Consider the following 12,055-nt stretch of genomic DNA (forward strand, 5'->3'; position numbering starts at 1 on the left):
CGTGGTGGCACAAGCCTGTAGTTCCAGCTACTTAGAAGGCTGAGGCAGAAGAATCGCCTGAGCCCGGCAGATTGAGGGTGTGATGGCTTTGAGAGTGCCACTGCCCTCCAGCCTGGGTGACAGGGTGAGACTCCAACTCAAAAAATAAAAATACAGCTGGGCTCGGTGGCTCAGCCTGTAATCCTGCGCCTTTGGGAGGCTGAGGTGAGTGGATTGCCTGAGCCCGCGGGTTCGAGACCCGCCTGGGCAGCGAGACCTCATCTCTACAATAAATTCAAAAAACCAACCGGGCGTGGTAGCACATGCCTGTAATTCGGCTACTTGGAAGGCTGAGGCGGAAGGATCGCCGGAGCCCAGCATGTTGAGGCTTCGGTGGCCGGGAGCGGCCACTGCACTCCAGTCTGGGTTACAGAGTGAGACTCCAACTCAAAAAACAAAACAAAAATAAATAAATAAAAATAAAAAGTAAATAGGATCAGGGAACCCAGGATGGTTGGGGAAATCAGTCTCCTAGGTGGAATGGTCAAGAAAGGTGTCTGAGGTGGCAGCCTGGTGCAGTCAGGGGGAAAACCATGCAGTGGAATAACCCGTGGAAGGACCATCTGTGTGGTCAGAAAGGCAGCCATGGGCCCCACAGACACCAGTACTGTGCTGCCCACTCGTGCCTGCACTCGGTACCTATTTTTGTTTCCCAAACTCCATCTCTCATTGGATCCCAAACTGTAGGCAGTGACCACAGGGCCTTTGTAAGATATGAAAATAGCTAGGGACTATCTCCCAGGTAGCATTTCTACATATAACCTTCACAAACTCCCTAACACATACAATTGTGTTTAACATTAGGGGCTTTAAACTTCTGCCTGAGTTAGGCATGGTGGCTCACACCTGTAATCCCAGCACCTGAGGACGCCAAGGCGAGAGGATTGCCTGAGCCTAAGGGTTCGAGATCAGCCTGGGCAACTTGGCGAGACCTTGTCTCTACAATAAATAAAAAAATTAGCCAGGTGTCGTGGTGCACACCTGTAGTTCCAGTTACTTGGAAGACTGAGGCGGAAGGATCTCTGAGCCCAGCAGGTCGAGGCTGTACTGGCCATGAGAGTGCCACCGCACTCCAGCCTGAGCAACAGAGTGAGATTTCAACTAAAACAAAAACCAAAAAAACCTCTGCCTTCAAGGAGAGGAGACCCTTCTGCTTGGCAGGTGAAGATACCAGTGAGTAGTGGGAGCAAGTGGAAGGCCAGGCCTTGTCCAGGGCAGGGAGCCGGCCCCTGGAGAAAGTTTGTTATACACCCAGGCCCTCTGCTTGTTGTCCTGCATCTGAGCAGTGCTCACCAGAGCTACCCAGCCAGTCGGCTGGGGAGGCCTCTGTACCTCACTCCTCCTCAGAGCTAGGGAAGAAGGGGCTGGTTTCCTTCTCCTTTCCTCTCCACCCATCCCTCAGACCAGTCCCTATAGCCCATGTTGATCCCCACCTCTGCACCCAGTTCAAGCCGCTCCTCCCTGCCTATAATGCCTGCTTTCCCCCCACCCAAGTCCCACTTCCTCCTGGAAGCCCAGGCAGCTGATCTAACCTCCACTGCTCTCTCCCATGTCTAATGATACGTTATATTGGGATGATGCCAAACAGCTTACCAAGTGCTTTCTCATACATTATTTAACTTTAGAACAGCACTAGCTAACAAGTATTAAGCACAAACTATAGGTAGTATATATGTATATATGTTAATATATATGTATTAACTTCTCATACTGACCCTATGAAGAAGGCTACTGTTATATCCCTATGTTACAGATGAGGAAAAGCCAGAGAGGTTAAGCAACTTTTTAGGTAATGTGTCTGGCTTCAGAGTCTGCACTCAGTCACCACTGATCTCAGAGGTTGAGTGAACCCCTCCCTTAGAACAGCAGCTAGAGTGTAGTCAGGGCTGTGCTTGCCCCACTATTCTTGAGATGGGTACCTACAGCCTTTTACATGCTGTTGGGGAAAGGCTGTATCACATGCAAAAAATGTGGGGTTCCAAGAATGTCAGTGACTTGCCTACAGTCACACGAACAAGCAACAAAGCCAGATGCTGCATCCAGGTCTCCTGAGCACCAGGTCAAAAATGGTGACTCCCAGAGGACTGACCAAGGCTGGCATCTCATCACAGATGGGCCGCAAAGGTCACCGAGCAGGGAGGATGGGAGCCCCAACCAAGGCTGGCAGTGCTGCAGATCATGGAAAGAGAAAAATGGGGCACTTTGCTCTGCTGGCCCCCTTGGTCCCAGAGACAGGCTGAGGGGTGGAGCAGGGCTGCAGGGTGGGCCATTGGGGTCCCAGGAAGTCGTTCCCTGCACCACGTCCTCCTCCTGTCCCCACCCGGCAGGGAAATTATTCGCTGTCAGAGCCGCCATCAGATTACGGGGAATTGCTCGTCTCCTAATTATCTGGTGTTAATAGGAGATTAATTAGTGTTAATTGTTGATTTTCTTGTATTTTCCCAAAGGGGAGACCAATCTGCCGAACTCTCAGGCTGTTTAATTATTTGGTCTTGCTTAGGAATCCAGACAGATGCTTCTAGGTTTGTGAGCAAAGGGAAAATTTGGGGACAACAGAGGTGGGCCCAGGACAGACGGGGCTGGGCGGGACAAGACCCTAGGTGGAGACAGAGGTGACCTGCCTACACCCACTGCCCTCTCAGAAGGTGGTTTCAGGCCTGACCCATCTCCTCTGATAACTGATATCTCTATCCTAGGCCCAGTGCTCTGTAACTTTAACTATCCCCCTCCAGACACGACATAGCTTAGGGCAAGGCCCCCTGCCAGGGTGTCAGTGGCACAGGTCTTTAAGATGAATTCACATGGGCTAAATTAATGTAAAGTAATATGTAGATAAGCCGGGCTCGGTGGCTCAGCCTATAATCCCGTGCCTTTGGGAGGTTGAGGTGAGTGGATTGCCTGAGCCTGCAGGTTTGAGACCCACCTGGGCAACTTGGCGAGACCTCATCTCTACAACAAATTAAAAAAAAAAAAAATTAGCCAGGCATGGTAGTGCGCGCCTGTAATTCCAGCTACTTGGAAGGTTGAGGCGGAAGGATCGCCGGAGCCCAGTAGGTTGAGGCAGCAGTGGCCAGGAGCAGCCACTGCACTCCAGTCTGGGCGACTGAGTGAGACTCCAACTCAAAAAAAAAAAAAAAAAAAGAGAGAATATGTAGATTGAAAATTGAGGCCAGATATGGTTACTCACTCCTGTAATCCTAGTACTTTGGGGAGGCTGAGGTGAGGAGGATTGCTTGAGGCCAGGGTTTCGAGACTAGCCTGGGCAACATAGTGAAACCCTGTCTCAACAAAAAATAAAATAAAATATAAATTAAAAAAAAAAGAAAGTTAGCCAGTTCTAGTGGCTCATGACTATAATCCCAACACTTTGGAAGGTGGAGGTGAGATAATTGCCTGAGCCCTGGGGTTCAAGACCAGTGAGACCTCATCTCTACAATAAATTAAAAAATTAGCCGAGCATGGTGGCACGTACCAGCAGTTCCAGCTACTTGGAAGGCTGAGGCAAAAAGGTTGCCTGAACCTAGCAGGTTGAGGCTGCAGTGGCTGTGAGTGTGCCGCTGCACTCCAGCCTGGGCAAGAGAGTGAGACTCCAACTTAGGGAAAAGAAAGAAAGAGAATATGTGAAGTGCTTTCACAGTAGTGCCCGACACTTTCTTGTAACAGAAGGTAGTGATAAAGAGCATTTGTATAAGAAAGGCAGCCGTGGGTATACCCTTTGGATCATATGGCATAACTTGAAAAGACAGATAAGCCAGTTACTGTAGCCTTAGAAAAAGAGACTTTCAAAGTTGAAGTCATCATTATCACATGCTAGAAAAATATAAGATATAAAATTTTGTATTTTTGACATAAATAAGCTCCTTAATGTCCAAAATGTCATCATAAGCCAAACATCACTACAATAAATAATTGGTTCCAATGCTATACTATTTAATAGGAAGTGATTTGTTTTTCACTATTTTGTAAAAAAGTGTGGTTGAGTTGCTGGTAAGTGATCCATGAGATCTCTCTGAGTGCAAAGGACTGATGTCCAAATGTACAAAATTGCTGTTCTTAGAACAATTTCTGTACCATCCAAATGTTTTTGCATCAGGTTCTACTAAGTACAAGTATTCAAAAAAAGGACCATTTTATACAAGTATCATATTAATCATCATTCTAGGCTGATCCAGTACAAAAACAGTAAGAGACTGAATTTACTCTAAAAAGAATCTGTTAACTAAGCCTTTTTTTCTTTGCTGAATGATCAGTGGGCACAGTAATTATCAACGAAACCAAGGTGAGTATGGCATTAATGTTATTCTAAAAGCTGTTATTTTCATTGCCTATTTGCCTATAGTTCCAGCTACTTGGAAGGCTGAGGCAGAAGGATCGCCTGAGCTCATCAAGTCAAGGCTGCAGTGGCCATGAGTGTACCTCTGCACTCCAGCCTGGGTGACAGAGTGAGACTCTGACTCAAAAAAAAGAAAAAAAGAAAATTGATAATAAAGGATGCTTTCACCAGTGCCAGAACAGTGGCTGCTCTTCTGGTGGGAGTGTGTCCTGCTAAGTGGGACCATATCCATTTGTAGATGTTCAGGGGACCTTGAGCCCCATGAAACCGACTCATGCTCTTCCCAGGGAACCCTCTCCTGTGTCCAGGGCATCTCTCACTGAACTAATCTAAGCACTGGCAGGAGCTTCCCCAAATGCTTGCTGCCCTGTTGAAGACCCTTAAATAATGCCCCACTGCCCACATCTGATTCCTTCTGTCTTTTGGATTCTTTATCATCTGGTCCCACTGCCCTCAGTCCACTTTTATTACACATGCATGCACACGTGCACAGTATACACATGCACATATGTGCACGAACACACGTACACACATACCATCTATACACATGCACGCGCGTGCACACACACACACACACACACACACACACACACACACACACACATTTCCCACTGATCTGTGTCTTCACCTTTACCCCTATTTGGACTTTGCTTACTTGCTAAATGAATGACAGACGGAAGGAAATAATCTATGTGCACAAGTGTTCCAGGCCGCATTACAAAGCAAGCCAGAGCACAGGCCTAGGTGTCCTAGGTCCCCTTACCATGGTGGCCCTCTTGCTACCTTCAGCCCCCGTACCTTGGGGAGGGCCCCTGGCCAGACACGGACCGCACCGTGGTTGAGCAGAGCCCGCACCACATGCTCAGGGTTCTGGGCCAGGGCTGTAGGTGGACCCTGCAGAGCACAATGCAGAGCCGTGTGTCCTCCATAGTCCATGGCATTGGTGCTGACACCGCAGGATAGGAGCAGCTCCACAACAGCTGCATGGCCACGGCGACAGGCCAAGTGCAGGGGCCGCTGCTTGTCCTGGTCGGCAGCATCAGCGTCTGCTCCAGCCGAGAGCAGCAAGTGGCACAGCTGGAGGCAACGGGAGGTGGTAGCCTCAGCATCGGTGGAGGACTGATAACAGACATCACAGGCAGCCAGCAGTGGGGTCCAGCCTTTGGCATCACGGGCATCAGGACATGCCCCGCGTCTTAGAAGTAGGTCTGCCAACTCCACATGACCAAGCTGGGCGGCCACATGCAAAGGGGTCTCCTCTTCCTCCTCTGACCGACCGTCCACTCTTGCCCCAAATCTCAGGAGCAGCTCTGCACACCTAAGAGGGGCAAGATGGCAGTGGGGAGGGAAATGGGCACAGATCCCTTGCATTCCTGCCAGTCTGAGCAAAGACAGCATGGCAGGAAGCCCTGGATGGCTTTTGGTTCTGCTCCCCCTGCCCTTCCATCCTGCCTGTCACTGGTCATCCCAGAAACATTCTGCAGGATCAACACGGTTCTCTTTTAAAACCTAAATTCTTTCTGTTGGAATCTTCCACCAAGTCCCTGATGGAAATAAAAGGCACAAGCAGTTATCACTCAGAACAAGTGCCTTTCTAAGGGCCTTATGTGTAGCGACTAATATAATTCTCACAACATTCCCGTGGAATGTTGTAAGGATGGTTGTAAGCAGCACAGGAAGTCACAGTAATGTGTGCACCAAAATCAAAGACTAAGGGGACTTAGTTTCCTTAAAAACAAACAAAAAGGCCGGGCTCAGTGGCTCAGCCTGTAATATCAGCACTTTGGGAGGCCAAGGTGAGTGGATTGCCTGAGCCTGAGCCCGCGGGTTCGAGACCCGCCTGGGCAACTTGACAAGACCTCATCTCTACAATAAATCGAAAAATCAGCTAGGCATGGTAGCACATGCCTGTAATTCTGGCTACTCGGAAGGCTGAGGCGGAAGGATCGCCGGAGCCCAGCAGGTCGAGGCTGCGGTGGCCGGGAGCAGCCACTGCACTCCAGTCTGGGTGACAGGGTGAGACTCCAACTCAAAAAAAAAACAAAAACAAACAAACACAAACAAAAAGCCTGGGTGCAGTGGTTCACACCTGTAATCCCAGTACTTTGGGAGGCGGAGGTGAGAGGATTGCCAGAGCCCGCGGGTTTGAGACCAGCCTGGGCAACTTGGCAAGACCTTGCCTCTACAATAAATTTTTTAAAAGTTTAGCTGGGTATGGTGGCACTCGTCTGTAATTCCAGTTACTTGGAAGGTTGAGGCGGAAGGATCGCCTGAGTCCAGCAGGTTGAGGCTGCGGTGGCCATGAGCATGCCACTGCACTTTAGCATGGGTGATAGAGTAAGATTCTGACTCAAAAAAAAATTTAGTGGCCAGGCTCGGTGACTCAGCCTGTAATCCCAGCACTTTGGGAGGCCGAGGTGAGTGGATTGACTGAGCCCATGGGTTCGAGGCCAGCTCATTCAACTTGGTGAGACTCCATCTCTACAATAAAATTTAAAAATTAAATTAAATTAAAAATTTAGATAGAGACAGGGTCTTGCCCAAGCTGGAGTGCAGTGGCATGATCATAGCTCACTGCAGCCTCAAACTCCTGGGCTCAAGGGATCCTCCTGCCTCAGCCTTCTGAGTGACAGGGACTACAGGCAGACAGCCTCTTTGAGTTCCAGTTTCCTCATGTGTAGAATGGGGGTAATTAATAATATCTCAACTTTACAAGGTTGTTGTGAGCTACTAGTGAGATAATACCTGAAAAACTGTTATCATTAGAGCTCAAAATGGTAGCACTTGGCAGAGTGAGTATGGTATAGAGGGTGATGGATCATGGGGCTCATCATATTATTCTGCCTATCTCTCTTCCTCTCTATATGTTTGAAATTATCTGTCAGAGTTTTAAAATACACTTGTTGCCAGGCACAATGGCTCATGCCTGTAATCCCAGTACTTTGGGAGACCAAGGAGGGAGGATCTCTTGAAGCTGGAAGTTTGAGACCAGTCTGGACAAGACCTCATCTCCCCCAAAAATACCAGAAAAAAAAAACTAGTTAGGTGTGGTGGTACACACCTGTGGTCCCAGCTACTCAAGAGGCTGAGGTAAGAGGATCCTTTGAGCTCAAGAATTTGAGGCTGCAGTGAGCTGTGATCTCACCACTGCACTCTAGCTTGGGCAACAGAGCAAAACCCAATCTCAAATAAATAAAAGATTATCATTCAGTGTGATCTCCAGAAGGTTAGTGGGAACTAAACTAAAAATGAGCTAAAAATGAAAAGGTGTTAAACAACCACCTTGTAAAGTTGAGATATTATTAATACCCCCATTTTACACATGAGGAAACAACTCAAAGAGGCTAAGTCTGCCTATAGTCCTCGCCACTCAGAAGGCTGAGGCGAGAGGATCCCTTGAGCCCAGGAGTTCAAGGCTGCAGTGAGCTATGATCATGCCACTGCACTCCAGCTTGGGCATTCCACAGAACTAAAAATGTGGGATTGTGCGGAACCTGGCTGTCTAGTGGTAGCCATGTATGGCTATTGAGCACTTGCAATCTGGCAAGTCCTAATTGAGATGTGCAGTGTTGTACTTAGCACAGTGCCTGAACATAGGATAAGCTCAGAAAATGTTAAAACTTTAAGTAACACCGCCTCCCATTATGGGTCCAGACAACTTCCCAATGCAGGCCATGCAACTGGTCTTCACAGCCTTCCTCTACCCCTGGAAAACCAGAGAAGGATTCAAAGTCTAGGCCACTCCAAAGTTCACGGGACCAATGGTTGGATGGTCCAGGAAGTAACTGCATCCTAAGCCCCGCACCCAAGCTAGACCGCTCTGCCCCAATCCACTGAGCTTTCTGGCCCCTGATGTGCCCCTCCATCCTCCCTGAGAAGGTCTCTTTGCCTCCCCTCAGAGTGGAACTGGCGGTTGGGGTGAGAGGTCACTCACTCAAGGGCGCCAGGCCCCCTGCAGAGATGCAAGGGGCGTTTCCCATCCTGGTCAGGGATGTTGGGGTCAGCTCCTGCCACCAGCAGCACATGGACGCAAGCAGCATGGCCTGCAGCAACGGCCTCGTGCAGGGCCGTGCGACCCCCAGGGGCACTGTCCGGTCTTGCCCGTCGCCTCAGCAGCAGTCGCAGAACTTCTGTGTGGCCACGGCTGGCTGCCACATGCAGTGGGGTAGTCAGCTCTTCTTCATACGTCAGAGACCAGAGTCCTAAGGAGAGGGGGACACAGGCCTCAGACCCCAAGTGGAGGCAAAGAACTGCCAGCCAAGGAGGTGAGGTGGGCAGGGGCAGGAAGAGGGCCCCCAGAGCTTCATCAGCAGCCTGCCACTCTCCCACTCAGACCCCCCACTGCCCCCGGCCCATACTCAGAGCGCGGATGTTGAAGCAGAAATCCCTCCATCGCTCTGGGTTGCTGGTATCAAAGACAGAATCAGGAGCCAGGCCAGTACTGGAGTCCGCAAGAATGTGGGAGACAGAGCCCACGTCCCCAGCCAGCACTGCCTGCCAGAAGGCGAGGGCAGGTCCTGAGGCTGTGTGGGTGACGATGGGTCTCGGGCCGGACTCGGGGTGCTCCTCAAACCCTTCGCTGGGCTTCTCCACCAGCCTGGCACAGAGGCTGTGTCTGTCTCCGGGGGGCTCTCCCTGCCCCTTGCACTCTTCTGGGGACCAGCTCATGAGCATGTGGGGAAGAGGAGAGGTAGAGGCCAAAGGCAGAGAGAGAGAGAGAGAGAGAGAGAAGGAGGGAAACACAGACAGATGGAGACAGAGGGTCCCTGTGTCCCGAGCTCTGAGCCTGACCTGGCCACGCATCCAGCAGGAGCTATTCTGGGCTCCACATGACTTCATTCCTGGGCCAAGGTTTAGGCTGTTGGGCAAGCATGGGGTGGGGGAGAAACAGCCAGAGGCTTTTCCTTTTCCTCAAGCTCTTGGGACCTCTGTGCCTGAGGCAGTCAGCTCAGCCCCCTGGCTCTCAGTTCTCCAACCCCAGCTGCCCCTCACCCCTCTGGTGGCTGATCCAGCGAGGCTCAGCATCCCGTCGGCTTTCCAGCAGCAGGTCAGCTGTGCTGTGGGGAGGGAACAGCTCCTGCAATCTCACCAGGTTCCCAGTGTAGAGGGCATTCTGCAGGGCCATGTCACGGCAGAGCAGCGGCGATGGCAGAGAGATCCCCCCGGTTGAACGGGACTGAGTCCCCCAGGTCCGGCAGGTAGGGGCCAAGGGGAAGCACCCCAGATGGTGTCTCCAGTGGTGAGGGGAGTTCCTTCCCCTGGGCATGGCTTATTCCCTGTAAGAGAGAGCCAGAGCAGCAGGACAATGCTGCTGGGGACTGAGTGGGTGGGTGCTGGGCCCAAGCCGGGTAGGGCCTAGCTTGGGAGGAGCAGGGTAGCACACACAGGCTGAGTCATAAATAGTCCCAACTGGCCTGGCTGTCAGTACCCTGATGGAACACTCTGGCTGGGAACAGGAATTAGGGAGGGGCAGAACAACATGTGAGGGTGAGCCCTCCACCCCTGAGCTTCACCTCAGGGTAGTAAGACGTCAGGGTCGAAAAGGACCACCCAGATGGTGCTCTCCAATCTGTCTACTCCATCATCTCGCAGATAAAGGAAAACAGAGCCCAGAGAAGGAAATGAATTGCCCAGGGTGACATAGATCACTTGTTGCAGAGCCAAGGCTGGAACTCGGGATCTCACGCTCCTTCTTTTCTGTCACCTGCTTCACCAAATCAGCTGCCTGGGTTCTGATACCGGGAGGGCCTTTGGGAACTGGATAATGTTTCCCACCCTCCCAAATGTCATCTGTTAGCCTTACACCTTCCCACTCCCAAACCCCAGGGAGGGATTCGCAGTGGTGATGAGTGGCGGAGACCAACCTGCTGTATGAGACACCCCCTAGGGGTTCTCCAGAAGACAGACTTCTGCCCAGGGAAACAGGACTCAGACCACAGGCAGCCACAGAAACTCCCTATGCTCACCCTAGGTACTCTCCCCCATGCCCATCCCAGGTGCCAACCCTCCATCTCTTGGATGACCTCTGGATCTGCTAGATGGTATCTCTACCCTGCCATGGTTAGATAGGGTCCACGCTGGAGAACGAGAAAAAGAAAGTACTTCTGCCTGAATATGTCAGGTTAATGAAACTGTTTTTGTTTAGGGGTGGGGAAGGGGAGAAAATGTCAAACCAATCCTCTAGGCTCATCTCTGGCCCACCACTGCCCATGGGCTGGGTACTCCCACCTCAGTGGCCTCACCCTTTGTGGTTCACAATGACTCTTTAAATCAATTATTTTTTTAAAATATATTTTATTTTTAATTGACAAATAATAATTGTGTGTGTGTGATATATATATATATCATATATACATATATATATATATATCACAATGTGATGTTTTGTTACATGTATGAAGGAAGGGATGACCCCCAAAAACCTGGAATGATCTTTTGGAGGGTGGTCCCCTTGTAGTACACTTGGAATTTGTTCCTCCAGATCAAGCAGTCAACCAAAGTTTTAATTTTTTTAATTTTAATTGTTTTTAGTAGGAGTCTCATTCTGTCACCCAGGCTGGAATGCAGTGGCACACTCATGGCCACAGCAGCCTTGACCTGTTAGACTCTGGGGATCCTTCTGCCTCAGCCTCTCAAGTGACTGGAACTACAGGCATGAGCCACCAGGCCTGGATAATTTTTTTATTTATTGTAGAGATGAAGTCTCACCAGTTTTCCCAGACTGGTCTCAAACCCCTAGACTCAGGCAATCCTTTTGCCTCCGCCTCCCAAAGTGCTGGGATTACAGGCATAAGTCACCTCACCAAGTGCAAAGCTTTTATCTGGTAGTTCTGAGAAAGATGCAGAACAATTGTCCCAAGTTATGGCAAACAGGTGACTGGTTCTTCCTACCATGATCACGCTGAGTATTCAGGTTTTGACCAAAAATGGCTTGACTCTATTCCCCAGCTTCCCTATTCACCCGATCTCACCTTGACCAACTTTTTTTTGTTTCCCTGGATGAAAAAAGTCCTCAAAGGAAAACATTTTTGTTGATGTGGAAGAAGTGAAACAAAACAACAACAATAAACCATCAGAAGCACTCAAAGGCATCAAAATTGATGAGTACAAAAACTCTGAGCAGTAGAAAAAGTGTCTCAATAGGTGTATTGCATCAAATGGAGGGTACTTTGAAGGTGACTGAAGTTTAAACATGAAAGAATAAATACACAATTTTTTATAAATAAAGTCCAGGGTTTGTTGAACCTCCCTCATATATAATATGTAATAATCAAATCAGGGTAATTAACATATCTATCACTTCAAATGCTTATTATTTCTTTGTAGGGAAAACATTAAATATCCTCTCCTTGGGGGGCAGGAACCCAATATCAATAAGGGTACCTGATCTCAAACCAGGCAGAGTGGGGGCCAAATGGAGGCCCAGGCTTTACCTGTACAATGTCCACTTGTAAATCTAATCCTGAATTGGACCCCACATCTTTAAAATATGTTTTAAAATTCTCTCTTTTAGCTATTTTGAAATACACATGATTGTTAACTATAGTCACCTTGCTGTGCAGAACACCTGCACTTATTCCTCCTATCTAACTGTAATATACCCAAGACATCTCTGCCCAGATCGATGTCATGGAGCTTTCCCCCCGTTTTCTTCTAGTGGTTTTATAGAGTTTCAGCTCTTGC

At 49.4% G+C, this 12,055-nt stretch overlaps 1 protein-coding gene across 3 annotated transcripts in view; it reads right to left on the bottom strand.

Annotated features, from left to right (window-relative positions):
- ASB10 (ankyrin repeat and SOCS box containing 10) overlaps positions 1–9,746 on the bottom strand; it is a 12,205-nt gene extending 2,459 nt beyond the window's left edge. For 2 of the 3 annotated variants that reach the window (XM_008072695.1, XM_008072694.1), the window contains exons 1-3: positions 8,731–9,300; positions 8,307–8,574; positions 5,171–5,690 (exon numbers count right to left, since the gene is read on the bottom strand). In XM_008072695.1, coding sequence (XP_008070886.1) covers positions 5,171–5,690; positions 8,307–8,574; positions 8,731–9,211 — 1,269 coding nt within the window. In that variant the 5' untranslated portion in view covers positions 9,212–9,300. Of the gene's footprint in view, positions 1–5,170; positions 5,691–8,306; positions 8,575–8,730; positions 9,301–9,364 lie in introns of those variants that run through there. The other variant, XM_008072697.1, reaches the window with a different exon arrangement.
- Positions 9,747–12,055: the final 2,309 nt, after the last annotated feature.

Source organism: Carlito syrichta, unplaced genomic scaffold (genome assembly GCF_000164805.1).
Source record: "Carlito syrichta isolate Samal-C Ts95f unplaced genomic scaffold, Tarsius_syrichta-2.0.1 Scaffold315400, whole genome shotgun sequence".
NCBI classification, from domain to species: Eukaryota; Metazoa; Chordata; class Mammalia; order Primates; family Tarsiidae; genus Carlito; species Carlito syrichta.